This window comes from Eleginops maclovinus, chromosome 6 (assembly GCF_036324505.1).
Source record: "Eleginops maclovinus isolate JMC-PN-2008 ecotype Puerto Natales chromosome 6, JC_Emac_rtc_rv5, whole genome shotgun sequence".
NCBI lineage: Eukaryota > Metazoa > Chordata > Actinopteri > Perciformes > Eleginopidae > Eleginops > Eleginops maclovinus.
In genome coordinates, this window is record NC_086354.1 from 11,054,835 (window position 1) to 11,081,179 (window position 26,345).

Consider the following 26,345-nt stretch of genomic DNA (forward strand, 5'->3'; position numbering starts at 1 on the left):
AAACGTGCGGGGGAGACCACAAACGGAATGCAGCCGTAGTCGAGGCTCTCTTTACATCAGTGTTTGTGATTTTCTGCAGGACTGTGTCTCAGTCATTCATTTTTTTTTTTTTTTTACTGGAATAGCAACAGTTTTGGGGTAATTCGTGGTAAAGAAAAATGAGTGTCGAGGCGTACGGGCCGAGCTCGCAGACTCTAACGTTCCTGGACACCGAGGAGGGCGAGCTGCTGGGAGCAGACACCCAGGGCTCCGAGTACGACTTCACCGACTTCACCCTGCCGAGCCAGACCCAGACCCAAGGCCAAACCCAGAGTCAGCAAGACAACCAGGTGCATGAGGCTATTGCTGGCATCTGGGTGTCAAAACATGTCTTCTTTTGTGTTGACAAATACGCTAACGTTAGCTAACAACACCGCTGGCTACCTCCGGTTAGCATGGTAACGCCTTCCATCTGTTACCATGCTTTTATCCCGCTAACTGGCTAGCATGCTAGCCAGCCTGCACGGTTAGCATTCTGACACAGCTAGCATGTCAATGCAGCAATTTAATGGCATACAAACCAAGATTGACGGGTTTTTCTAGGGTAGCAGATAAGATTCATGTACATGTTATGCTTATTAGTTCTTATATGCACCAAACACTTGCTGTGTCCACTGAAAACGACTACAGAGAGCGGTAGATACATTTAGTTGGATACAGTCAGTGTGATATAACTGTCAACAAACCGTCTGTTGATGTGACAGTGAAATATATGACCATAAAATGCTTTATCTCCGTAGCTTTCCAGTTGTAAATGTATTGTCTTTGTGTGATACTATATTGTCAGTTTTTGAAATTGCCAAGATTATTATTGTTAAAATATTTGTTTATATAAATTGCCGATATTCCAATATCATGTGCAAAATGACTAATCTATTTGAGTCTATTCTATTACTGCCTTTGATTGAGCAAGCCTGTGGCACAAGAATTTCCCTCAGGATTTATAAAGTTATTTCTTATCTTAGTTTAGCCCACACAGTTTTGACATCAAGTGTTATTCATGGTTATAATATGATACCGCTGTCTCCTCAGGTTAATGGCCCAGATGGCATGCTACAGAATGGAGACGACCCAGTGTTAAAAGCCGGTCAACTGCTGGCAGAGTTGAACTTTGAGGAGGATGAGGAGGACGCCTACTACACCAAGGATCTTCCAATACATGCCTGCAGGTAAACACTAATGTGACTGTCATCTGAATGTCAATTTTTATAAAAGAGTTATTATTGAGCTCAATCCAAGCCGAAACGTCTCCCTTGTTCTCAGCTGCTAAACAAACATGTTTTCAGCTCTATAGACACTCCCTCACCCACTTTACCGATGGCACATTATCCAAATTATCTGTACATCTTGTATCATGTTTATGTCAACAAGTGGTTGATTACTATATTTGTTACATAATGTTGAGCGCTGCAGCCCTTCTCATACACACAGCCTGTATGCTTTCACAAACAAGTTGGCTGTGAGCCCTTAGTTTTGCTGTGCCAAATCACTCCTGTAGAGTATGTCTGACATCCCAGACATTCTCAGTTGCCTAGCTTTGTCTCTATAAAACCAACAGATCAGTAGCAAATTCATATGTTGTAATATTGAAGTTTGACAATGAAAACAGAGTTTGAATGACAGCCTTACTTTTTTTTGCCACCCTCTGGTTTTCAATATTTGTATAAAAGCTTTGATTCCCCTTTCCCGTTTGTGTATTTAGGTATACAGCTAGATTAATTGCTGTTTAACTGGTTATTGCACAAAGTGTTAATGTGAATTCTAATATGAAAACAACCTGGTTACATAATTTCTCAAGGATTACGAGAAAGAGATTTTCAAAAGCTCACAACACTCAAAGATACAAGGTGTGATACCGAAACTGATATTTGACAGTTGGACAAAATCTGATATGCGATCATTTATTTCCTTTCACAACTCATTACCTAAAAAACATTTTTTAAATGTGCCTTATTTTGTTACATAATTGCAATCAAACGAAAGAACTGGAAAAGAACGACAGTTGAAAAACAAACCTGACATGCCTTTCTTCCTGTACAAACTATATAATGATTACACAGTTTTAAAATATATTTTGTATCCTTTGCAAATCTGTTCTGGCAATATAGACACATCTGCAATCAGCGTATGTTTGTAATATATTATCCCCGGTGATTTATTGCTTGAGTTTTCATTAATGTGGATATTCAATGTTCAATATCAAAAAATGATCACTTACTGTGAGTCTCTCTAGGTAGTTGAATCTAAAAATGGAACAAAAGTGAAATAAGTCAGTAAAAAGTAGCATTATTGTATTATTGCTCTAGACCTCTCCAAGCAGTTTGGATGGATGGTTACAGTCATGTGCTTATTTTCCTTCTTTGGTTTTCTGACATACTAGATTTGGAGCTGGTCCATGTACTTAACTGTAATGTTTTGTGTTTCTTTTTTCATTATTGGCTCACTTCTGATTTAGCTACTGTGGTATTCATGATCCCGCCTGTGTGGTCTACTGCAACACCAGCAAGAAGTGGTTCTGTAATGGCCGGGGAAACACATCCGGCAGGTAAGATGCACACAGTGACAGCGAGGTTGTTATTGACCCGTCTCTGTTGGTGTACTTACTCACAGCGACTGTAATAATACATTGCGGTCATAAATAGATACAGTGGTATGCAAAAGTTTGGGCACCCCTCTGAGATTTCATGACAATTTGCTTTTCCTTTATAATAGAAGATCACAGCAACAACATTTGTTTTCCTACAAAGATGTAGACGTTTTAGTGTTTTCCAGACCAAAATTCTTAGGGTAGCATTACATAGTTTTATTATAATAAAATAAAATGCAAAAAATGGGATGTGCAAAAGTTTGGGCACCCTTATAAATAGCATTCATTTCAACACCTGTACGGATTTATAGCTGACAGGTTGCTGCACAAAATTGCTTTGATTAGCTCATTAGACCTTCAATTACAAAGACAGGTGGAACCAATCATGAAAAAGGCTATTTAACATAGGTAATAGCTGGCTGTGCCTGGCCTAGGTTCTTTCTTAGGGAGTGGCAAGATGGGGACCTCAAAACAACTCTCCACTGACCTGAAAGCTAAGATAATCCAACATTATAAATTAGGAGAAGGGTACAAAAAATTATCTGACAGGTTTAAACTGTCTGTCTCCACAGTCAGAAACGTAGTTGTGAAATGGAAGGCCACAGGAACAGTCCGTGTGAAGGAAAGATGTGGTAGGCCGACAAAAATAGGGGAAAGGCACAGGCGAAGGATGGTGAAAATGGTCACAGAGAAGCCACAGACCACCTCCAGAGAACTACAACAACATCTGGCTGCTGATGGTGTAGTTGTTCACCGTTCCACAATCCAGCGTACTTTGCACCAGGAAGAGCTCATTGGAAGGGTGATGTGCAAAAAGCCTTTCCTGAGTGTTAATCACAAGAAGAGTCGCATGAGGTATGCAAAAGCACATCTGGACAAGCCAGAAGCATTTTGGAACAAAATACTGTGGTCAGATGAGACCAAGATTGAGTTATTTGGTCATAACATGAACAGGTATGCATGGCGAAAAAAACACACTGCATTCAATGAAAAGAACTTGTTGCCCACTGTAAAATTTGGTGGAGGATCTATCATGTTATGGGGCTGTGTGGCTAGCACAGGTACTGGAAAACTTGTTAAAGTTGAGGGCCACATGAATTCCTTACAGTACCAGGAGATTCTTGACAAGAATGTTCTAGAGTCAGTCACAAAGTTGAAGCTACGCCGGGGTTGGATTTTTCAGCAGGACAATGATCCTAAGCACCGATCAAAATCCACCAAGGAATTCATGCAGAAGCACAGGTACAATGTTCTGGAATGGCCATCCCAGTCCCCAGACCTTAACATCATTGAAAATGTATGGATTTATTTGAAGAAGGCTGTCCATGCACGGAGGCCAAGAAACCTGACTGAACTGGAGACGTTTTGTGTGGAAGAATGGGCCAAAATACCACCTGCCAGGCTTAAGGGACTTGTCTGTGGCTACAGGAGGCGTCTACAGGCCGTTATTGCAGCAAAAGGAGGCAATACTAAATATTAATGGAATTATTTCTTAGGGGTGCCCAAATTTATGCACATGCCTATTTTTGTTTGAATGCACATAAACATGTTTCTGTTTGACCAATAAAAGTTATTTCACTACTGAGATGTTTCTGTTACCATAAGGTATAACATATGTTAAAATGAAGTTGCTGCTTCAAAGCTCAGCAAGTGACAAACTGATGCAGTGGTTTTCCTAAGGGGTGCCCAAACTTTTGCATACCACTGTATTTGTAGTTATGGAGGGTAATTTAAAAGAATAATATTTATTTATTTCCAAGGGCTAATTTAAATTCTTTCAAGTTATCGAAAGGCAAATAAGCATTTGTACATCTAAATGTAAAGTCATTTTTTATTAAGTCCTTCTTTGAATCAGCCTTACTTCATTTTCGTGGGTCAGAGAAATGTTGTTATTAACCCACTCTCCTTTTATACGTGATATGAATGTAAATAATAATTGTAGTATTTGCATTATTAGCAGTCAGTATTCAGTCATTTACAATTGAAGCAGCTTTTGCCCCTTTATGCTCTGGTAGTTCTGAAGCAATAAATACATAGTGCCACATTTGGTAATTATCTGAACCCCCACAACCATTTGTAGAACTTGTGTTTCTATTCGCTGTATGATAGTATCTCTATATTAAAAGCTGTAAAAACTAACACTTATCTGCAAAATGCCAACATTTTCAAGAAATTACATTATGCATGAATGAATTTAAGATATTTTTCTCCTGTAGTTTTATGCAGTCATGCTTCATTTGTGTCTGAATCAAATGAAAAATGGCACATCAGTATTGTACAGTACACCCTAATCCCATACAGGACTGCAGTGTTTTGCATTTCCTCCCTATGATGCATTAATTGTCATTCTTTCCACTTTTAGCCACATTGTAAACCACCTGGTGAGGGCAAAGTCCAAGGAGGTGACCCTGCACAAAGATGGCCCTCTGGGGGAAACGGTGCTGGAGTGCTACAACTGTGGCTGTCGCAATGTCTTCCTGTTGGGCTTCATCCCTGCCAAGGCCGACTCTGTGGTGGTGTTACTGTGCAGGTAAGGGTGCTTGAACAGGGTTCATACAGAGTCTTCCAAATTTATAAAAAGGCTTAATGCTTTTTGCTTTTACTCCTTAAAAAAAATGCATGATTTCCCACAAAATATTTGTAATATCTGTCACCCTTTGAACCAAAAGATTTCTAATAGTTGAAACGAAACAATCCCATAGACATATTTTTTGCGTCTCACATTAAGTTAAGCGAAGTGGATCTAGCTTAGAATTAAGAAATAATTATGATCAAAACATACTCTCACTTTTCTTGGGGAAATCCAAGAAAATTCCAAATGTAATTGTGTGACATTTGTGCTTTGTTTGTGACACAGGCAGCCATGTGCCAGTCAGAGCAGCCTGAAGGACATCAACTGGGACAGCTCACAGTGGCAGCCTCTCATTCAGGACCGCTGCTTCCTGTCCTGGCTGGTGAAAATCCCCTCGGAGCAGGAGCAGCTCAGGGCTCGTCAGATCACTGCCCAGCAGATCAACAAGTTGGAGGAGCTCTGGAAGGTAAGTCAATGCACCTGTGGTGGCGCACACCCGCCCTTACATTCACTGTGTAAATATTCTGAAGGCACATATCTTTAGGCCGGGCTTTGCCTTATCTTTACAGTAAACCAGATAAAGTAATATCGTTGGGTGTTATGCAAATAATTTTATTGCGGGTTTACTGAGCATTTTCTTTCGGTATCAATGCCGGTTGCCTGCTTATTTTATGTTTTATGCAAAGTCATAAATATCTTACTGTTTTGTTTGTGCATTTTCTATGTGCTCATTGGTCTTTTTCTACAGCATACATTTGAAGTTGTTATAAAAGCACAGGGGTAAGATAGCTGTGTTCTATCCCATTCGACTGGGACAGTGAGCCAGGACACTCAAACTGAAGCGGCTACATTTATTTATTTTCATTTTATGTATTTATTTGAACAAGGACCATGCATACAAATACATTCATCTCTCAGAAAAAAGAAGAGATGTTTTATAAAGGGAATTCAGCCTCCTTTCAATGTATCACTAACTGTGCCTGCCTCTGTGACATGTCATCTTTAAAAAGGTAATACTGTCTGAATCCCTCCGATTGGAATTTAGGCAATTTTAGTTTATTGAAAGAAAAAAACACATATTTTAAACTTTCTCTAATCCTCTGTAATTGTGTGTACGTGTGCGTTTCCTATGGCAGGAAAATCCCACTGCGACCTTGGAGGATCTGGAGAAGCCTGGTGTGGACGAGGAGCCCCAACATGTGCTGCTCCGCTACGAGGATGCCTACCAGTACCAGAACATCTTTGGTCCTCTTGTGAAGCTGGAAGCTGATTATGATAAGAAACTCAAAGAGTCTCAGGTCAAATTGATTATTCAGAACACATTTGTCGCATGTATGTTGTTAATAAACACCTATTTAAACAATTTGGAATCATACCTTTTTAACGATTAATCATTTCATTTACAAACTGATTCAGATGAGTTGAATTTATTGTTAATTGATGGTGAAGAAATGACTGTTTTTACTTTGTTTTAGTTCATAGATACATTATAATACTTGGTTTCAGTTAATATGCAGCTTGATACACTATGGTTATCTAACTGTTCACTTCTATTGTCATCATTCCAAGTGTTTTTCTGCTTCAATTTAAATGTAAAAACATCTTTAAATGCTGCTTCCTAACAGACTCAAGACAACATAACAGTGAGATGGGACTTGGGCCTGAATAAAAAGAGGATTGCTTATTTCACTATTCCCAAGACGGATTCGGGTACATGTTTGTAGTTTTGCTTCCATTTTTTCATTGTTTTCCTCATGGTTTGTTTGAAAGGGATATTCTTATGTTATTCTGACCAGACTATTAAATGAATCACAAAAAACAGAAATCCCAATGTTATTTAAATATTAGTTTGTATGCCATCTATTGTTTGTATATTTGTCTTTACTCCAAGCAGTAATGTGTATTTAATGGCGTTTTCTTTTTTGGTCCACCTCATCTGTTGTCCTGTAGATATGCGGCTGATGCAGGGAGATGAAATCTGCCTGAGGTACAAAGGGGATCTGGCCCCTCCGTGGAAAGGCATCGGACATGTCATCAAAGTCCCCGATAGTATCCTTATGACTGTTACAATGTACTGTATGTATTCATATTTAGCCATTTAATCTGAAATAACACATTTATCACTTCCGCAAAAGTGTCACATGCAAGTTAGTCTCTTAGGACATTTAAGTGAAGCTCAACTTATTATCAGGAAAAGAGTCGTGAGGAACATCTAGTGGCAGCAGCGGGAAACTACAACAATGCCCGCAGACGTGTCTTTCTCTTGTCATGAGTTGTTTTTTAAAACAAATTAGTTATTTAGATAGTGATTAAACAGCTTATCACTTGTAGATAATAGGTACAGTACTCCAATAGTAAGACAAGACTCTGAATTATACCAATTGTTGGTGCATATATGAAACATTTCTTGATTTTCCTTTTAAAACGTGTCTATAATTCCACTTGAAAATCCTGCTGATGGTGTTAATCTGGGTTTTGATTAAATAAAACCTGCTTAGTCCTGTTTAGAGAGCTTAGAATGTCATTAAGTTACTAATTAGTAACTGGTATTGTTCATTTACACTTTGTATAGTATTATTATGTGTACCTCCTCCTTGACCTTCTGTCCCAGACTATGGTGATGAGATTGCCATAGAGCTCCGGAGCAGTGCCGGCGCTCCAGTGGAGATCCCTCACAACTTTCAGGTGGACTTTGTGTGGAAGTCCACTTCCTTTGATAGGTATTCAGAAATAAACCCATACACACCTTGCTGGGATAAATGTTGATACAAGATAGAATCGGAGGATGAAACCCTCTTATTAGTCACATGCATGCACACAGCACAGCACAGCACAGCACACATTTAACCCATCCTAGTACTAGGAGCTATCGTGCAGCACCCGGGGAGCAATGGGGAGGGGGGATTGGAGGTCCGGTGCCTTGCTCAAGGGCACCACAGCAGGGCCTAGGAGGTGAACTGGGACCTCTCCTAGGTAGCAGTCCACTTTCCATATTTCAAGTCTGTTCGGGGACTTGAACCGGCGACCCTCCGATTCCCAGTCCAAGCCCCTACTGACTGAGCCACTGCTGGAGTCCCATTGCTCTGTATTTAATGGAATATTTGACACCATTGTTGATAAAATGTTTTATTTTTGGAAAAAGTAAGTTTTTGTACTTTTGCCAAAGCTTTTCAACGAATGACGACACTTCTTTTTAGATGCAGTTTACAACTTGATCTTTCTATTCCTTTCTTCATCATCCAGGATGCAGAGTGCTCTGAAGACGTTTGCTGTGGACGAGACTTCAGTGTCTGGTTACATCTACCACAAGCTGCTGGGACACGAGGTAGAGGACGTGGTCATCAAGTGCCAGCTGCCAAAACGCTTCACTGCTCAAGGCCTGCCCGACCTCAACCACTCACAGGTGAGCTTGAGAGACGGGGGAAAAAAGGCGATGTCAGAGAGAAACTGTTTAACTATATAACCAGGAAAGTTTCAGACCACACAAACAACATGACTCCTATTCCTCAAGTGGTTCCCTAAACTCAAGGAATACAACTATCCATTTAGCTACTGTGTGAATCATTTGTGGTCTTGTGTGTTGTGATGCAGGTGTATGCGGTGAAGACGGTGCTGCAGCGTCCTCTCAGTCTGATCCAGGGTCCTCCTGGCACAGGGAAGACGGTCACCTCTGCCACCATCGTCTACCACCTGGCCAGACAGGGCAACGGGTAAGACACATGGAGAAGTGTTTTACTGCTTTGTCTGTATTTATATTATCTCCTTTGGGATATAATTACTGTTTGGTTTGAATGATTTTATTTAAATGCTCTGTACTAAATGATTTTTTTTACATTTTAAGCTTTTATTGAGGTTGTCAAATGAACATTGTTGAGACTGTTGTCATATTTTATGACGTCATCACCCCTGCAAGCCTCTTATTTGTATGAGACAGGAGAGTCAAACTGTTTTTTTTTTTTTTTTTTTTAGAGTTTACCTAAATAGTTCTTTAAGAATATCTTGGCTTTTTGTTTCCCCCCCTAAGACAGCCGTGTGACTTTTGTTCCTGCAGGCCAGTGCTGGTGTGTGCTCCCAGTAACATTGCGGTCGACCAGCTGACAGAGAAGATCCACCAGACGGGCCTGAAGGTGGTGAGGCTGTGTGCCAAGAGCAGGGAGGCCATCGACTCACCTGTGTCCTTCCTGGCTCTGCACAACCAGACCCGCAACATGGACAGGTAACACACTACTGACTTTGCTCAATACAAAAACCTATGTGTGGTTAACTCTGAGTACAAGTCTCAGATTTCTACTTATATACACACCATCAGTCTTGAAAAATGTGTCTTTGAAAAACAGAACTATTATTGAAACTGAAAACATGATGTTGCTAAGCAGTATCATATCATACAAGTCATGTTAGAGAAAAATGTGTTAATGTTTTGTAGCAACAAATGTGAATCCAGGAAGTACAAATAGGATCATTATTGGATTAATGGACCTAAAATGTAAACGGCTGCTCTCAGGCATGGTTATGAACTCACAGTGTATTAAAATGACTGATGTCTGCAGTATGCCAGAACTTCAGAAGCTGCAGCAGCTGAAGGACGAGACTGGAGAGCTGTCGTCCTCAGACGAGAAGCGCTACAGAGCTCTGAGACGCACCGCTGAGAGGGAACTGCTCATGGTATGAAGAATGTTCTGATGAAAGAGCTACTCAACTGTTTGTGACACTACATGGCTATTTTAGCTCAGTAGTTTAATAGTTTGAAGCCTCATTTATAATGTTAAGATTCAATTTAAGATAGATTCCAGTTTGTAAATGTGTGCAAGTATGGATTCAGTACAGCCCGTTCACATTTGAATTTCAGTTCTAACCTACAGAAAAGAGTTTGTCATTAATATTTCTTCTTTTTTCTTTCCCTCTTTTCCCAGAATGCCGATGTGATCTGCTGCACCTGTGTTGGGGCGGGGGATCCTCGTCTGGCCAAAATGCAGTTCCGCTCGATCCTGATCGATGAGAGCACCCAGGCCACCGAACCAGAGTGCATGGTGCCCGTCGTCCTGGGGGCCAAACAGGTAGGACCTGCATGAGAGAAGGTACAGCTGCAGCTGTCTGCTTTAAGCTCTGTCTTTCCAAATTGTGGGGTTCACAATTATTTATTTTGTCTTGATGACTTTTGTTCCGTAGTTGATTCTGGTGGGGGATCACTGCCAGCTGGGCCCGGTGGTGATGTGTAAGAAGGCGGCTAAAGCCGGTCTGTCCCAGTCTCTGTTTGAGCGTCTGGTGGTTTTGGGGATCCGGCCAATCCGCCTGCAGGTCCAGTACCGTATGCACCCGGCCCTCAGCGCCTTTCCATCCAACATCTTCTATGAGGGCTCTCTGCAGAACGGAGTCACTGCCGGTAAGATGGAAAGAAACATTCACAAAGCTATTTTCTCTAGGTTCAATTACAGCCTCTGTGCTGTGTGTTCCTCTCTCTTCCTCTTCCTGTAAATCTTCATCTATAGTACTGAAGAAAAAAATCTAGTGCAATCTTAAATGTTTTTACTTGGGACCACCTTAATAGCCTTTTAAATGGCACTCAGAATTCTTTCTCAGGCTTCAGTGTGCAGCTAAATGCTCTAAAGTCACATGATGCTGCTCCCAGACATGTCCTTGAATTTTTTCCACAAACCCTATTACGTTAAAAATAATACCTCTATTGTCCCGTAATCCTTTGAGACCATGGAAATAGTTTTTGTGAAAGGTGGGGGCTGTCAGACTTATTGTTTTTTATTCAGTTTATTTCGTTGTGTATCCGCTGCACATGTCCTTATTCTCATCTGTTTGTTTCTTCTACAGCGGACCGAGTGAAGAAAGGCTTTGACTTCCAGTGGCCACAGCCCGACAAGCCCATGTTCTTCTATGTCACCCAAGGCCAGGAGGAAATAGCCAGCTCTGGAACATCCTATCTCAACAGGTTAAACTTTCTTGATCATCATGTTGACCAGATATCAGTCAATTTAGCCCTTCACCCGAGTGATACACATTCAGCCAGTTAAAATGACTTAGATGTTCCAAAAACGTTGTTGTAAAACATATTACATATCACACTTTCTATGCAGGACTGAGGCAGCCAATGTGGAGAAAATAACCACCAGGTTGCTGAAGGCTGGAGCAAAACCCAATCAGATCGGCATCATCACGCCCTACGAGGGACAGAGGTCCTACCTGGTTCAGTACATGCAGTTCAGCGGCTCCCTCCATACCAAGCTCTACCAGGTAAAGTTGCAAATATTTTTTCAGTTTAAATTGTGTGTTGTGGAATTCATCAGAATAAGTTACAGCATTTAGGCCTGTATGCAAGCGATAATAGAAAGTGTGTGTTTATGGGAAAATGTATGCATGAACAGCGGTGACAGCATGAATTCTAGCCAATGCTTGCTAAATACCTTCTGAGCTCCACTTCCTATTGCTAGAGAGGATGCCAGCGGCAGGTCATCAGTAATGTTGATTCTGTGAGTGACTTCATGACTTGCTTATTTCACTAGTCCTGTTTTTGGGTTTATGCACTCTCTACATGCTGGGGTTTATTTTCTTTGTCAGTGAAGAACCTCCACTGCACACCCATGAGTGTGTTTGTAGGTCCAGCTATTATCACAAAGTGGTATGTTTTATAATGAATAGCCTTTCTCTTAGCTATGCATTCTATAACCTTCAGTGTTTGTTTCAAGTAAAGTGTGCCATATTAAGTAGGATATAGCTGTTTTTGAAGTGTGCCAGATACATACTGTATGTCATTCTGTCCTTCTGAAAACAGATGTCAGATCGAACTCAGTATCCACAACTGCATAGCATTAAAAATAAAGTGTATTAAAATTCCTGGATCAGGATTTGTCCTAAAAAACTGTGATTTGATATTATGTTGTCTTCCATTATTCTAATGTTGTGTTGAATTTGTATTATCCTTGTTTCTTTTCTTTGTTGCTGTTACAAATGTAGCTGCTGTGATGCAAGAAAAGTTTCAGACTTGATCTGACTATAAAGTATCATCACCTTCATCCCCATCATCATCATCGTAGACTAAGAGATGTGGAAGTGGCTCCAAAAACCTCTAGTTTGTGGCCATTTTCATAAAAAATGTAATATTTGTGAAGAACGCACAACTAAATTCATTTTCTTAACATGTGTAAATGAATTGTCCTATATGATCATCAGTCTCCCACTCATTGTGCTTTATTCTCTCTCTAGGAAGTGGAGATAGCCAGTGTGGATGCCTTTCAAGGCAGAGAGAAGGACTTCATCATCCTCTCCTGTGTGAGGGCCAATGAGCACCAGGGCATCGGCTTCCTCAATGACCCCCGACGTCTCAATGTGGCACTCACTAGGGCCAGGTAAAACATATGTGTTTCTACACTAGACATTTTGCTATTACTTTTTATACTCTGTGGTTGATTCTTGATTTCAACTTCTATTTTAATATGTTGATGTCATTACAGTTATTCCTGCGCATTCGTCTCTTATCATTAAGTTTTCTTCTTCTAATGTCACCTAGGTATGGTGTGATTATTGTGGGAAACCCCAAGGCCCTGTCCAAGCAGCCTCTGTGGAACCACCTGTTGAATTACTACAAGGAGCAGAAGGTCCTGGTCGAAGGGCCCCTGAACAACCTGAGGGAGAGCCTCATGCAATTCAGCAAGCCCCGCAAGCTTGTCAACACCATCAACCCTGTGAGTTCAGTGTGTGTATAAAACACAGAGAATATATTTACTGTATATATATATATAACGCTGCCATCAGGGTTTCTTAACTGGGTCATGTGAAGGATTTAGGATGCATTCATTTACTCATGCAGTTATGACAGGTTTAAAGAAAATGGGGTAATAAATCAGTGTTCATGCAACGGTAATGAGACATGTCCTAAAAACATATGTAAAATAGCGTTTTTTATTTTTTGCAGGGGGGACGATTCATGAGCACAGCCATGTATGATGCCAGGGAGGCTCTCATTCCTGGATCTGCTTATGACCGCAGCAACGGTGAGACACTATTAACCAAATACTAATTATTATTTTTGAATGTTATAAAGTACTAATACACCAATTGCAAACATGTTGGATGCGCTTGCTTTAGCATTTCAAATACCAAAACAATAGCCATGTGTAATGTTGTGTTTTAGACTTAAAAGGAAGTCATATTAAGCCGCACTTCTTTCCTCTACAGGTCGTTCATCCAACATGTATTTCCAGACCCACGACCAAATTGGTATGATTGGCACCGGCCCCAATCCCATGAATTCCCTGAACATCCCTATCCCCTTCAACCTTGTGATGCCCCCCATACCTCCACCTGGGTACATGGGGCAGGTCAATGGACCCTCAGCAGGTGAGTTGGACATCAAACTGTTGCTAAGTGTGGCATGCTTGTTTAGTTCAGTTAACAGTGGTATTAAGCACTTATTCCTCAATTTCCCTCGGGATAAATAAAGCTTCTTGAATCTTCTTGAATCTTGAATCTTATAACACAAATATCCTGCCTCCAGGTCGTGGTGGAGGAATGAAAGGCAAAGCAGGCGGTGGAGGAGGAGGCGGGAATCGAGGTGGCCGTCAAAGAAACCGCGGCAACATGGGGAACCACAACGGAGGGAATGGAGGAGCAGACCGGCATGGAGGACACATGAGCGGCAGCCAGGCCAGCCAGGACCTGGGCTCCCAGTCGTTCTCCCAGGGGCCGCTGACGCAGGGCTACATCAACATGAGCCAGCCGTCTCAGATGAGCCAGCCTGGGCTCTCGCAGCCTGAACTCTCACAGGTTCGATCACTGAACTGCCATCTATTGTGAAAACTTCTCAATTATATACTCAGCATTTAGGAGATTTATGAAGGGCTAAGTACGTGCACGTTCTGAAGCCAGTTTTCTGTAGTAACGCCGGGTCTGTTAGCACATATATTCCAAGTGTGTGTCCAGGTTTCCCCTTCAAGCAAAGACGTCTTCATCTTGTCCAAACCACTTGCTGCTTTTCTGCCTGGAAAGTAATGAAGGCGTTGACTGGGCTTTTTTTACTTTTTGTTTTTTCCCATTATAGGACAGTTACCTTGGAGACGAGTTCAAATCCCAGATTGATGTGGCGTTGTCCCAGGACTCCACCTACCAGGGGGAGCGGGCCTACCAACACGGTGTGACTGGACTGTCCCAGTACTAGACTGTAAGTAATTCCACTGTGGACTAAAACTAAGATGACTCAATGAAATGATTTATATTTTGGAAAAAGAGCCAGTTCACTTCATTAGAGTTAAGGAGTCAATAGTCAAGTTTTAGCTTGACTTGTCAAAAAGAAGTAAATGTTGATTACACAATGTATTGTCTATGAAATAATGACACCATCATGGTCTAAATTGGTTCTATATAATCCTCGCTTTCACTATGCATTTCGGTCTGCCACAGGGTCCCGATAAAATGAAGTTTTGAAGCAGTGAGTCCTGTGTTGCTGCAAACATCACAATATGGTTGTCTTTGTGCCAGCAGCGCCAAACAAAATGTTTACTTGGAAACACTAGGTGGCAGGGGGAGTTATCCATTGCCACTTAAATCTGTACAAAAAGTGTAAAAACAACTGTTGCTGAATGATGGGGGGGATAAGTGCCAGACTATTTCTTGGCAGAGATCAGTAACTTGCTGGAGTTTCTTTGGTTGTTGGCAGCTTCACTGTGAAGACTCTTAAGAAGTTACTGCACCCGACAAAAAAATAGTATATATCTAATACACAGTATGAGACATAACATGTAGATAACTGGTATGCGTTACCGTATTTTTTAACTTTTACTAGCTAGCTTTCCCCAGATTTCAGTCTGTGTGCTAAGCTAACTGCCCGCTAACTCCAGCTTTTGGGATGCGATTGGTATTGACTTTCTTTTAAATAAAGGGTTTATCGGTTTATTTCTTAAATGACAACTGAATATTTCTTGAAACAACTATTAACTTGTTTATGTATTCTGTATTTGTCTGACAGGTTGCTGGTAAAGAGCTAGGCCTGTGTGAAGCTTAGTTCAATGGTATTTTAAATCTGGGTAGAAACAAAAAAGAACAAACATGGATACCCGTTTTCCACTGCTACAACCGAAGCACCACTGTGTGAAAGTAACAGGAGAGAGACCGTGAGAAACCAACCAATCACAAGTGTGAGAGCAAACATGGGAGTAGAGCTGGACAGGAAGCGAGCAAGAGACGAGGAGAGAAGGCACTGCTGCTCACACGCAAGGACATGGCGAAGGAGAGCGCTGTCGTTGTCGGAGCAACGCAGTCGGAGAAGCAAGACCTTCCACAGGTCAAGGAAGGAGAAGGTACGAACGATTCCGGAGGTGGGAATGGGGGGTGACTGTGTCATCTTGTCCCTCACGAGTCCCTGAACCCTCTGGGATCTTCAGGCAGTAGAAGTTGGGAATCTTGCTCCAAAAGCTGAGAAAGATGGAGAAAAAGTGTCTCGCACCAATGTCCTCCAAGCTAACTCAGCAGGACATCTTTTGTAGCTTGGAGAGAGAGAAGACAAAAGGGGCCAGAGCTCTTGAAGCAGTTGTTATGGCAACTTTTTTAAACTCAAAGCTTGAATTGAGGCTCTAAATGTATAACATCTAAGCATTCAAAGAGAAGAGAGTGAAAACTCTGTATGGCTTCTCAAGTGAAAGTGCTTGTCGTGCCTCAAAGAGTTCAAATGAAATTTGAGGATTACTTAACAACGGATCATTCACTTTTCTTTCTCAGCTTTGAGTTGGAAAGTTTTCTAAAATAAAAGCTGTTCTCATTAAGGTATTCAGTGATGTAAGCTAGTGTAGTGGCCGTCTTTCAAGGCAGGGCTTTCTCGAGGCGGTCTGCGAGGAACAAGTGGTGGATTTAGCTCTTACAGATATAAACGTAAAATCAAAAACATCTTTGTCTCCAGATCGGAGGCTCCTAACATCTGAATAGGGAGACAATTTTGTTTTTGCTCTTCTAAATGTATCTTTCAAGTAGTGTTAAAAGAGTGAGAGTGAACACCATAACTTGTGACTGAATGAAGCTGTCATCCTTTCCTGCTGACCCTGAAGCAACTTAAGCTTGCAGACAGGTGTCATATTGAGCTGTATAGCTAAAGGCATCAAAAAAGCCAAATCATTGAGATTATTTCTGAAAAGAAATCACATTTCATAAAAAAAAAAGAAAGTATGATCTTCTGTTTTCATACCTATTGAGTACCTGATATAACTACTCTGTACCAAGGTTGAGTGAAACTTTCAATTCCAGATCTTAAAACAAATGTGTTGAAAAGAAACGTGATCATAGTTTTCACCATGTCAGACTGGTAAGAGAAATTAAGCATTTTGAAATGCCAACAGATTAGCAAAGTTAAATGTTGAACGTGCACTGTAAAATATGGAATTTGGACCTCTTTAAATTATCAAGACACAATGACAAAACCTTAACTTTGTTGTCTTCCCCTATTGTTTTTGTCCTTTGTTTTCCTTAAGTGTTGAACTAATAGAAATCTGTAAAACTGTCACATATAGTAGTGCACCATGTTTAGCTAGTTTGTTGTATAACTTCAGAAAACATTAGTGAACTTTGTGTCTTAGATTCAGAGCTCTGCATGTGTTGTTAGGTCTTATTTCACATGCTTTAGATGTTTCCATAAAGCTTGTTATAGCGACTTTCTCATTTTTTTAGGTGTGTTAAGTTTAGTTTCATGTCGTCAGTACAGTATTATATATCTATAATAACAAACCAACTCTTTTGGCCAACTTCAGCTGTGATTTTTATTGCAATAATACTTATTTATTCACCCTTTGTATATATCATCTGTAGATTAGATAACTCTTAATTTATTTCACAGCCTATATGGATAAGATCAGCATTACAAGCTAGATGCACCCTATAAAGATTCTCATGCATTTCTTTTAATGAATTAAAACAACAATTCCCGCTCGAACACTTACCAATACATTTACGGTAGTTGAAGCATTTTTCCCTCTTATGTACTTGAAGGAAGTAATTTGTTTGGCTAATTGCTGTTAAGGACGGAACTAAAAATGAAGTTTTGTGTTTGGACCATTTTGTATTTCTGCCCACTCATGGTGTTTTTACAATAATGCTCACTAAGATTCTCCTGGTGGTATTCTTTGAAGATTAAAATGTCCTTCTTTCTTTGTTGCTTCAACTTGACTTCGCTGTTGTAGTTCTGTTTTAATGCCTCTATACCAGTAATAGGCATCTGTATATCTTCAACTGTGGCACAAAAGTTTACTTAGACTCGAGGATTAATTTATTTGAATATGGTGGTTAAAGAGAAAGGTGACCTCTCAAAATATATATAACTCAAGAATGCAGACACTGATTATGACAATTGTACACACGTCTAATAGGATAAAATGATGAGGTGATAACACTTCCGACAGAAATGGATGTACATTTTACTGGTGGCGGAGGTAGGCTATACATTTTCTTTATAGAAATTAGCAGACTAACTCATTACAATGTAGGCTCTCTTAAATCCGAATTTGCAGTTTCAAAAATACATTTTATTACAGCTTTAGGCCCTACTCCTAAATGGACGTATTTTTAGGTCATGACTTTCCTCCGGGACTATATTTCATTAAGCCTTAAAACTGGCAGCGCCAAGTAGACTATAAGATCCGGTTTGCAGAATGCACATGCAGGCTCATTGGCTGCAGGCAGGTTGACACAGTTTCCCTGCCTCCTGCAGCTGTAGCGGTGCTCGGAGCCTGTGGAGCCAGCAGGTGGTACTCTACCGTCGGCGGAGTCCCACTGTTGAATGCGTGCAGCCGGCTGGAAGAAAGCTTGTACAACTACAAAGAGGAGAGACCTGATCAACACTCAGGAGGGCAGACACAGAAAAAGCCTGTTTCCTCTACAACGGAAGATGGATAATCACCGGAACGCAGTAACTTCAGTCGCTGGGGTCAGCAGCTCTGCCTCCGCCGGGTTGTGACTCCTCGGGCTCGGCAGAGGTGAACAGTGAACGCCGGTGGTCTGGACCGGACGGCACGGACACTTTGCGGGCTGCAGCAGCCTGTGTGCGGCGCTTTGCGGTGAAGCCTCCCCCTGGAGAATAAAGCATCTGGCAGCTCAGACTGAAAGAAAGAGCAGACTGGGACAGCAGTGCGGAATTATTGTGAGATAAAACAAAGACTCACCAGGGGTCTACACCGAAATGGGGTAAGTTTGCGTATTTCATTTGATTTTAAATTACATTTTAAAAACAAAGAGTTTGCCTATTATGTATATATTTCAAACGTGGTTTAATTGAAAATGCAACTCTCCTGTGTAGAAAAGAAGCCACAGCCACCTTTTAAGATGTTTCCTCACCACAGAGAAAGGTAAGAACAAGCTTGTCCCACACTACATTTGATGTCTTTAGGTTGCCAGATTTTTTTTTCTTGATTTTAGAAAAAGGGGAAATTTGTCTAAACTCGAATAATAAAGATAATGCTCATTATTCAGAAATATTGTATTATTAGACCAAAGATTGAGGAAACTTGCATCACCTCAAAGCATTATTTATTGCAGTGCATGTAAAGCAAGGCTGGGGTTTCTTAACTAAACAGATTCAGCTGGGGCTTTTCATAAATCTGTTAAATGAAAACCATAATCTTCTGTGTTATTATATCGCCCAAGAGTCTTCATATTATTTGACCCATAATTCTCAGTAATGACCCTACTTAAGATGCTTTTATTGCAGTTATAAGTGAGGAATGACCAAGGAGTGTTTACACAGAGGATCGTCGCAGGGCAATAATGATTAAAACTGTTAATTTATTGACTCATAATGTGAAACTTCTGTTTGTTTCCGTTAAATATGAATGGCTTATAACAAAGGTATGTATTAATCTGTAGTGGGACATCTGTGATCTGCCACAAACTTTTTTTCTTTCACTTCCATTCTTTAGACTGGGGGGGTTGGGGCTAAATGCCTACATTTAGAAACCGTTCCTAATGTACAACATCTGTGTTGAAAAGATTTAGATAGAGCAGATCAGACGGTGACAGGAGAGACCCAGCAAAGCAGATTGCGGTAGGAATTAGAGTTGTTCATCATGAGAGGAAGCCACAACCCCCATTCAATCACTGCCAGGCTTTGTTATGCTTAGAGACCCCCTGTAAGCCTTGAAGGCCACATCCGTCTGCTGAGGATGAAGGTGGAATGACTGAACATCATCCAGATGTGTTGGGGCTGACCAGTGAGCAGAAAACATCTAGAGAAACATGAGCTCACACACAGTTTTTATTTTTACACCACCATAGTGTTGCAACACCAATTTCACACACAGGAAGGAGCAAGTGTTGACACACACACACACACACACACACACACACACACACACACACACACACACACACACACACACACACAGCAATCCTCTGTTCAGACTTGATAGTATAACATCCAATGTGGAGGTTGCAGGTTTGATTCCTGGTTGGTGTAAAGCTGAACATGTAGTTCTGGTGCATCCCATCAGACACCAGACCTGAAGCAAGCTCAAAGCCTGATGGGATAACTTGATGTTTAGAGTGTGAAGCCTTTCTCCACTGCCCTTTGGGAGCGCTTCATTTAGAGATTTTCATCTTAATGTGCGTCTTTTGTGTTGTTTAAGGACAAAGGGGTTGACCCAACTGGTAACTATTGTTTAAGGGATGGTCAAAGTTTTACTGATTAAGTGATGTACAGTTATGACATGACTATGACTTAGGATAAGCTGCTTGTCTTTGTCTTATATGATGATAAACTGAATATCTTTTGACAGCTCCTTGGTCAAAAACAGCATTTTGCAGAAAACTGTAATCAGCATTTAGTTATCATTTGGTGACGTTTAACGGACTTAACAAATATAATGAGAAAATACTCATCATTATAACTGATGATTACACTAAATGAAGGGTTGCTCGGTTTTTTAAGTGTCTGTTCTTTTACATGACATATCCCTCGTGGAATTTCATACACATGTTAACAATAAATCAACCATGTCAGTATGTAAAACCACTATAGTCAGGGTTTGCTGACTCTGTACAAAATGGTTAATGGTTAGTTGGAAAATGGTTGACACAGGGAGGATTACTGTGAGGTGAGAAGTACAGTTTTTATTATCAGACAGGACTGGGTCAGCTATCAAAATGACATGATTCATATGAAGAGCGTTACAGACACGTCTTGAAAAACGTGCAAGTAGGAGACTAAAAAACATTTCATTTTACCTTGATCTCCCTGCGTCGAGAAACACAAAGAGAACGTTATTGGATTTGTGTGTCACTAATGGGGTCAGATATAAATGTAAAATGACTGGCCAAAAAATAATTCTATTGGGAACAGCTTGCAACGTATAACGGTGCACCAAAAAGAAGTGTCCTGGTTTTAATTATTTTTTATTCTAACTTTGCACCTTTTTAGAAGAGATGGAGACAACAGTGAATATGAGACTGGTCAACCGAAGCATGATTTATTTTATTTCTAAAAATCACTGTCGATATTGTCTCTATCAAAAGTGTCATTTTAAATACATTAAGAGAAGACATCTCAGCCCTGTATGTAAAGAGCCCTCTGTGTGTCATATTTGTGATGGTCAGTCCGGTCTTTGTGCTAATGTCACATTGACATTTTTGTCAGTTTTTTTTAGCTATTGATGTTGTTAGCCACATAAGTGCTGTGCCTCTAGGCATAGCAATGTTGGTCGATTGGCTGATTCTCCACTTTAATTCAGATTGAAATTTCTCAGGAACTATCAGATCTGCCATGATTTTTGGCACAGACATTTCTAGTCCTGAGAATGTATCCAACTGACTTTGGGGATCCCCTAAATGTTCCCCTTTTTTCCACCAGGAGGTAACATTTTTCTTATAGTTTGGTTTATGACCTAATTCCTATCAAACGGATCAAATCAGCCTCATTTTTTTGTGTTTTAAGTGCTCATAAGCCAGTGTTGGCAGTGTTGGTGGACATGATAAACATCGCTCCTGGTACACATCAACCTGGGAGCATTGTGAACCCGAGAAGTTTAACATGCTGACGTTAGCATTTACCACAAAGTACTGCTGTGCCAAAGTGAAGCCTCCCAGAGTTATGTGGCTGTTGTTGGCGGTTAAATAGTTGTTTTGTCTTCATTTGTTTTTGCCTTTGCGTTGATCTAAATAGTAACTTGAGGAACAAAGGAGTTAGAAGAGAGAAAGACCTCTAGCAGTCATGCTCTTCACACCACATGACTGGCTGGACCGACTCCCAACACCAGGGACTTTGTTGCTTTGATATATTTACCTCGTATCCAGGATACATCTCTGGCAGGAGCAGAGCAGAGGGTGGAGGGTGACTGACTCGATAGAGGGTTCAGAGCGTTTTGAGTCAACATCATTTGCCAGCTAAGTCTCAGCCCTGTATGGCTAATGACGCAGTGAACTGTGTGGGAGAAAGCCAGCATCTGTCCCTGGATGGCAGATGGAGAAGTGGAGTTATGAATATAGTGAAGGATCTTGTTTTAAACATAAAAGAGACACACTTGAAACATTCGTATGATAATTGGATGTAATGGAGGGCTCTCTTTAAGTGATTTAATGGAGGACAATTTTAGTGTTTAAATGGAGAACAATTTAAGGGGTTTAATGGAGGACAATTCAAGGTTTTTTATTACAGAAAACATGAGTAAAAACACATCCTAGTCCATGCAAAGACATTTGACCTATTTTTATGATTTTAGAATGTCCAGCATTTTGCTCTGTGACATTTCCATATACAGAAACAATTTTCTCATCACCATCGCTGTGCTTCCCCCTCAAGGGAGCAGCCAATCTTCAGTTCCCGGGCACATGTATTCCAGATCGACCCCGCCACCAAGAGGAACTGGATCCCGGCCAGCAAACATGCCGTCACCGTGTCTTTCTTCTATGATGCCCACCGTAACGTCTACCGCATCATCAGCGTGGGCGGGACCAAGGTGAGGGAAATGCTCATAATGTGGCTTAAATGTGAATAAAACCAATTAAACTAATTATATTTAACCCACAAATATACAGCCCCGGAAAAATTAAGAGACCACTTCAGCATTATCAGCTTCTCGTTTTATTTTTTATAGGTACTAATAGTTAAATGGTTTTATTTTATTTTTGTATTGTATTCTATAAACTACTGGCAATTCTTCTCTGTTTTGGAATCCAACAAACACTGGAATGACTGCCATACATGTAGAGATAAAGATTTAAGAAAAAATGGGAGTGGTCTCTTAATTTTTTCCGCGGCTGTATATCATTCCAGTAGATTTAATATCCAGGGCTAAGATGTGAATTTTTCATGTTATAAAAACAACCGATTGGTTTTCTCCTAGTAGTGTTATTTTGTTTGATTGCACTGAAGATGGTGTCCTTGGCAACACAAGAGGCTATTCAGTATTTGTACTAACGGTCACAGGTCAAACAAACCAGCTTCACATTCGTTTTCCTCGTCAAGAGCGGTGCTCCCACCATACAAATCTTTAAGGCTAAGAAATATAGAGTGACATAAGCCACAGTGGGCGTCAACAAATCAGCAGCTGGAGCGCCTTTCTGGCAACCCTGTGGATTTAGATTAGGAGGGAGGGGCCACATCAACGAGGGGTCGGGTCGGGTCTATCTGATTTCTTCTTAGCACCTCAGGTCTGACCCACATTTCTGACTCCCAGAAGGCTTTGCGGTGGGGGGGGGCTGTTTGTCGGTCACCAGCCCAATCCTGCCAGGACTTGTGTCTGGCTCCACAATAATCTCTCCGCTCCACCGTCCAACATGTTATGTCAAACATGTCAGCGCAGGAAATAGACCAGTTCATCTAATCATTTGTTGGAGAAGAGAGGAGAAAGAGAAAGCGTAACCCCTAATCTGTTATTGCCCTCCAATTGTGGGATTTAAAATCCATTATTGTAAGGTTTCAGATGACGTAAAAAGATTTATAAATAGATCCGGTCTAATGTTTTTTTTTATATGCCATGGGGGTGAATGAGGAGAACTTGTTGGATGTGCTCGTTTTAACCATTACTGCTTTGTCATAAATCTGATTCAAATGTGCTTGTGCTCTGAATCTGCTTGGAACAATAAGAGGTTGTGTCTTGTGTTTTTCACCAACTTCAATCTATGAAGCAAACTATAGAATTACACACTGTATAGTTGTGCTCATCTTTGAGTAAAGCATAGAGTATGGTAAAGTTAAATTAGTATTTTATATTTGCTTTGCACCTTACTTGTGTGATTCCATAGATCCTCAAGTGGTACAGGGACATATACGGTTTATATATAGTCCTAGGATGAGAGTAAGGTATATTCAAGGCCCGGAAAATGTAAATGTCGTGTAAAAAAAGGAAGGTAATAAAAGATATGCTCTCTTAGCTCAAAATGAGTCTGGATTTTTGGATCTGCTGCTGACCTACATAGCCTCACCTGCAGGGATGATCATCTTTGTTATCTCTGCTTCTACAGGCGATCATCAACTGCTCGGTCACACCCAGCATGTCGTTTACCAAGACGTCCCAGAAGTTCGGTCAGTGGGCGGACAGCAGGGCGAACACTGTGTACGGTCTGGGTTTCGCTACAGAGCAACAGCTGCACCAGGTAAAGCTCAACGTCAACAGAGGTCAAATCACTGATTAAAACTAATGAAATGCTTATCTTCTTTATTTTTTAAAAACCTCCTTGATCACTTTACTCAGGCTAATGAGTGCTGCATTATAAATGTTTCATTACCTGAACTGTTTAATCACTTTATCACTCTCTTTGGAAAAGTTCTCAGAGAAGTTTAAGGAGGTGAAAGATGCAGCTCGACTGGCGAGAGAAAAGTCGCAGGACAAAGAACTGGCCAACACTGCGCTTTCCATCGCTGCTCCTCAGGTGAGGGGAAAGAAAACTTGAACATTAAAAATGAAGCAAGCCTCTGCAGGTATCAGGCAGAGGTAAATAGGTTGTCATGTTCCATCGAAACTTCCTGTGATGTATCTGCTTTGCTAGTTTTAAGATTGAAGAGTCACTATGAGCACTGGCCAAGGTTAGGAGAATGCAGCATTTCAGGTATTAGACAGGGCCGCTGTTATTGAGTCATAGGAGGGATGCAAAGAGAGAAAGGAGCGAGAGGAGCTGGGTCAGTTGTCTCAGAGGAAAGAGAGGGAAACTAGGACGGTGGTAAAATTATCCCATGCTGCTCAGCCGTGCACCGCATTGCTATGAGAAGCCTCACACTCAAAAACGGTAATGATGAAACTTCAGTCAGCTCAGGGCTTTTTGATCAATAGAGAATAATTACCCATCAGTTACATCTGCTTGGTCATGAGAAACATGCCCATTTCCTTTTTAATTCTACGGCTGAACAGATCCCAAGTGATGTCGCTCGCTCCATGTCTTTATCAACTCATTCGCCGACTGCGATTATTTGTGCTACATTCTTGCTAAGTAGCCCTGAGCTGCATAACTGTTCATGTACAGAGAGCTTTGTGATGACATGTTTCTTTGTCTGTTTCTTTTCCTCCTTTGGATTTCCTCTGTAGTTCTCACAGGTGAGTCTGTTGTTGTTGTTGTTTTGTCTTCTGACTCTTGAAAAACATTTTTGTGACACAATACAAAACAGACAATGAAGCAAAAGGAAATATTTGTGCAAATCAACTTTGAAAATCTTTCATTTTGCTTTCCTGTCTTACTTGTATTTTGAATGTATTTATACTTGCTGTTATGGTAGAAAGATATGTAAGCACACAGAAAAACAAAAGCACTAAATATATACATATCACAGTAGAAAGAGATATATATTTATCATGTATGTTTATATGATTTTCAAAAATGAACATAAACCTACACATTTAACAATATTAAGCTAGTGCATCATTTTTTATATAAAAACTGTGCTAATAGACTCTACCCACCAACTGTCACACACCTTTTCACCTACCCATTACTTTAGCAGCTAAACAACACGTTTCACACTAGATCTATACAACTCTAAACAATCATCTATAGAATAAGCAATAACAATTATATACAAGTGAAAATACTCTATAATGGATCAAACTACCATTATACCATATACATAATAAAGTAGACAAAGCTCTTGCCATTTTGTAATCAGACTAAAATAGAAAACATAACTTTCTTAATAAACAGCTCAAATCAACAGCCATCAAGATAGGACAAAAAAGTAATTGTGCTGAAGATCTGGAATTAGTTCTGATGAAAGAAGTAGTCTTCTCTCTGGGTTTGTTGATGAGCTGCAGCCCTGTGCCGTGATGCTGTGTGTGTTATCAGTAGAGTGCATTTACTGATGTGTTTCTCAGGACCTCTCGGACGAACTCCAGTCTCCACCGGTGATGTGTGTGAACGGACCAGAGGACAAGCTGTTCCGCAGCCAGAGTGCAGACATCACCCTGTCCTCCGAGAAGGAGCGCATTAAGAAGATGCTCTCTGAAGGGTAACTGAGTAACACACACACACACACACACACACACAACACACACACACACACAGTGGAAACTGAGCAGATCACAAAAAACGTTATTACCCTGTTTCTGAGTCACACCAATCTCACCTTCAGTTCAAATCTAGTTTCAATTTGGTGTTTTTGTGATTAGAAAGAACACATTTGATCCAGTGTCCACAAACATGCATCGAACAAACCTTGAATTTTCTTTTCCTTTTTTCAACAGACATAGTTTTACAAAACAAACCTTAGCACACAGTTCCATCTACAGCTCCGGAAACAATTAAGATACCACTGCAGCATTATCAGTTTCATATGGTATTTTAGTCACATACATGAAGTTATACCACATTCCATGAGATGCTTTGGCACACATCAGCTTAAATACAGTTGCTACAGATGTAATTTAAAAGGCCCTATTATGCTTTTTGGGGGTTTCTCTTTACTGTACTGTCTTACCGGTATATAGTTTTTTTTTTGGCAGGGTACAGCGCCTGAAACGCCTCGATTTGACTCCTTTGTTTACTTCCCTAAAATAATCAAATCACTTTGTAACACTCAAGCTTCTATTAGCTAGCGCTCCAACACATTGTACGTGATAGGTTAAAGGGTAGTACACCTCTAAACGCTCGCCCAATCACATCAGAGCTGCGCAGCTAACCGATCAGAGGAAACATGGCTCTGGTTTCAGACAGACGGTGAAAAGAGGTGAATAGGGAATATGAGAAAAA

At 40.6% G+C, this 26,345-nt stretch overlaps 2 protein-coding genes across 3 annotated transcripts in view; both read left to right on the forward strand.

Moving 5' to 3' along the window:
• On the forward strand, positions 1 to 17,346 carry LOC134866164 (regulator of nonsense transcripts 1-like). The gene is made up of 24 exons (XM_063886160.1): positions 1 to 329; positions 1,072 to 1,208; positions 2,495 to 2,584; positions 4,989 to 5,156; positions 5,484 to 5,664; positions 6,335 to 6,496; positions 6,824 to 6,908; positions 7,149 to 7,247; positions 7,810 to 7,918; positions 8,442 to 8,601; positions 8,790 to 8,908; positions 9,250 to 9,414; positions 9,749 to 9,863; positions 10,112 to 10,255; positions 10,368 to 10,581; positions 11,022 to 11,139; positions 11,285 to 11,441; positions 12,411 to 12,553; positions 12,715 to 12,889; positions 13,120 to 13,198; positions 13,383 to 13,544; positions 13,702 to 13,970; positions 14,245 to 14,364; positions 15,169 to 17,346. The coding sequence occupies exons 1-23, from the start codon at positions 159 to 161 to the stop codon at positions 14,359 to 14,361; spliced, it is 3,339 nt and encodes a 1,112-aa protein (XP_063742230.1). The 5' UTR covers positions 1 to 158; the 3' UTR covers positions 14,362 to 14,364; positions 15,169 to 17,346.
• Positions 15,369 to 26,345, forward strand: part of LOC134866165 (homer protein homolog 3-like) — a 16,953-nt gene continuing 5,976 nt past the window's right edge. Inside the window, exons 1-7 of one of the 2 annotated variants that reach the window (XM_063886161.1) lie at positions 15,369 to 15,499; positions 17,893 to 18,365; positions 18,478 to 18,526; positions 21,970 to 22,126; positions 23,634 to 23,765; positions 23,937 to 24,041; positions 25,472 to 25,605. In XM_063886161.1, the coding sequence (XP_063742231.1) occupies positions 18,504 to 18,526; positions 21,970 to 22,126; positions 23,634 to 23,765; positions 23,937 to 24,041; positions 25,472 to 25,605 (551 nt within the window). In that variant the 5' untranslated portion in view covers positions 15,369 to 15,499; positions 17,893 to 18,365; positions 18,478 to 18,503. The remainder of the gene's footprint in view (positions 15,500 to 17,892; positions 18,366 to 18,477; positions 18,527 to 21,969; positions 22,127 to 23,633; positions 23,766 to 23,936; positions 24,042 to 25,471; positions 25,606 to 26,345) is intronic. The other variant, XM_063886162.1, reaches the window with a different exon arrangement.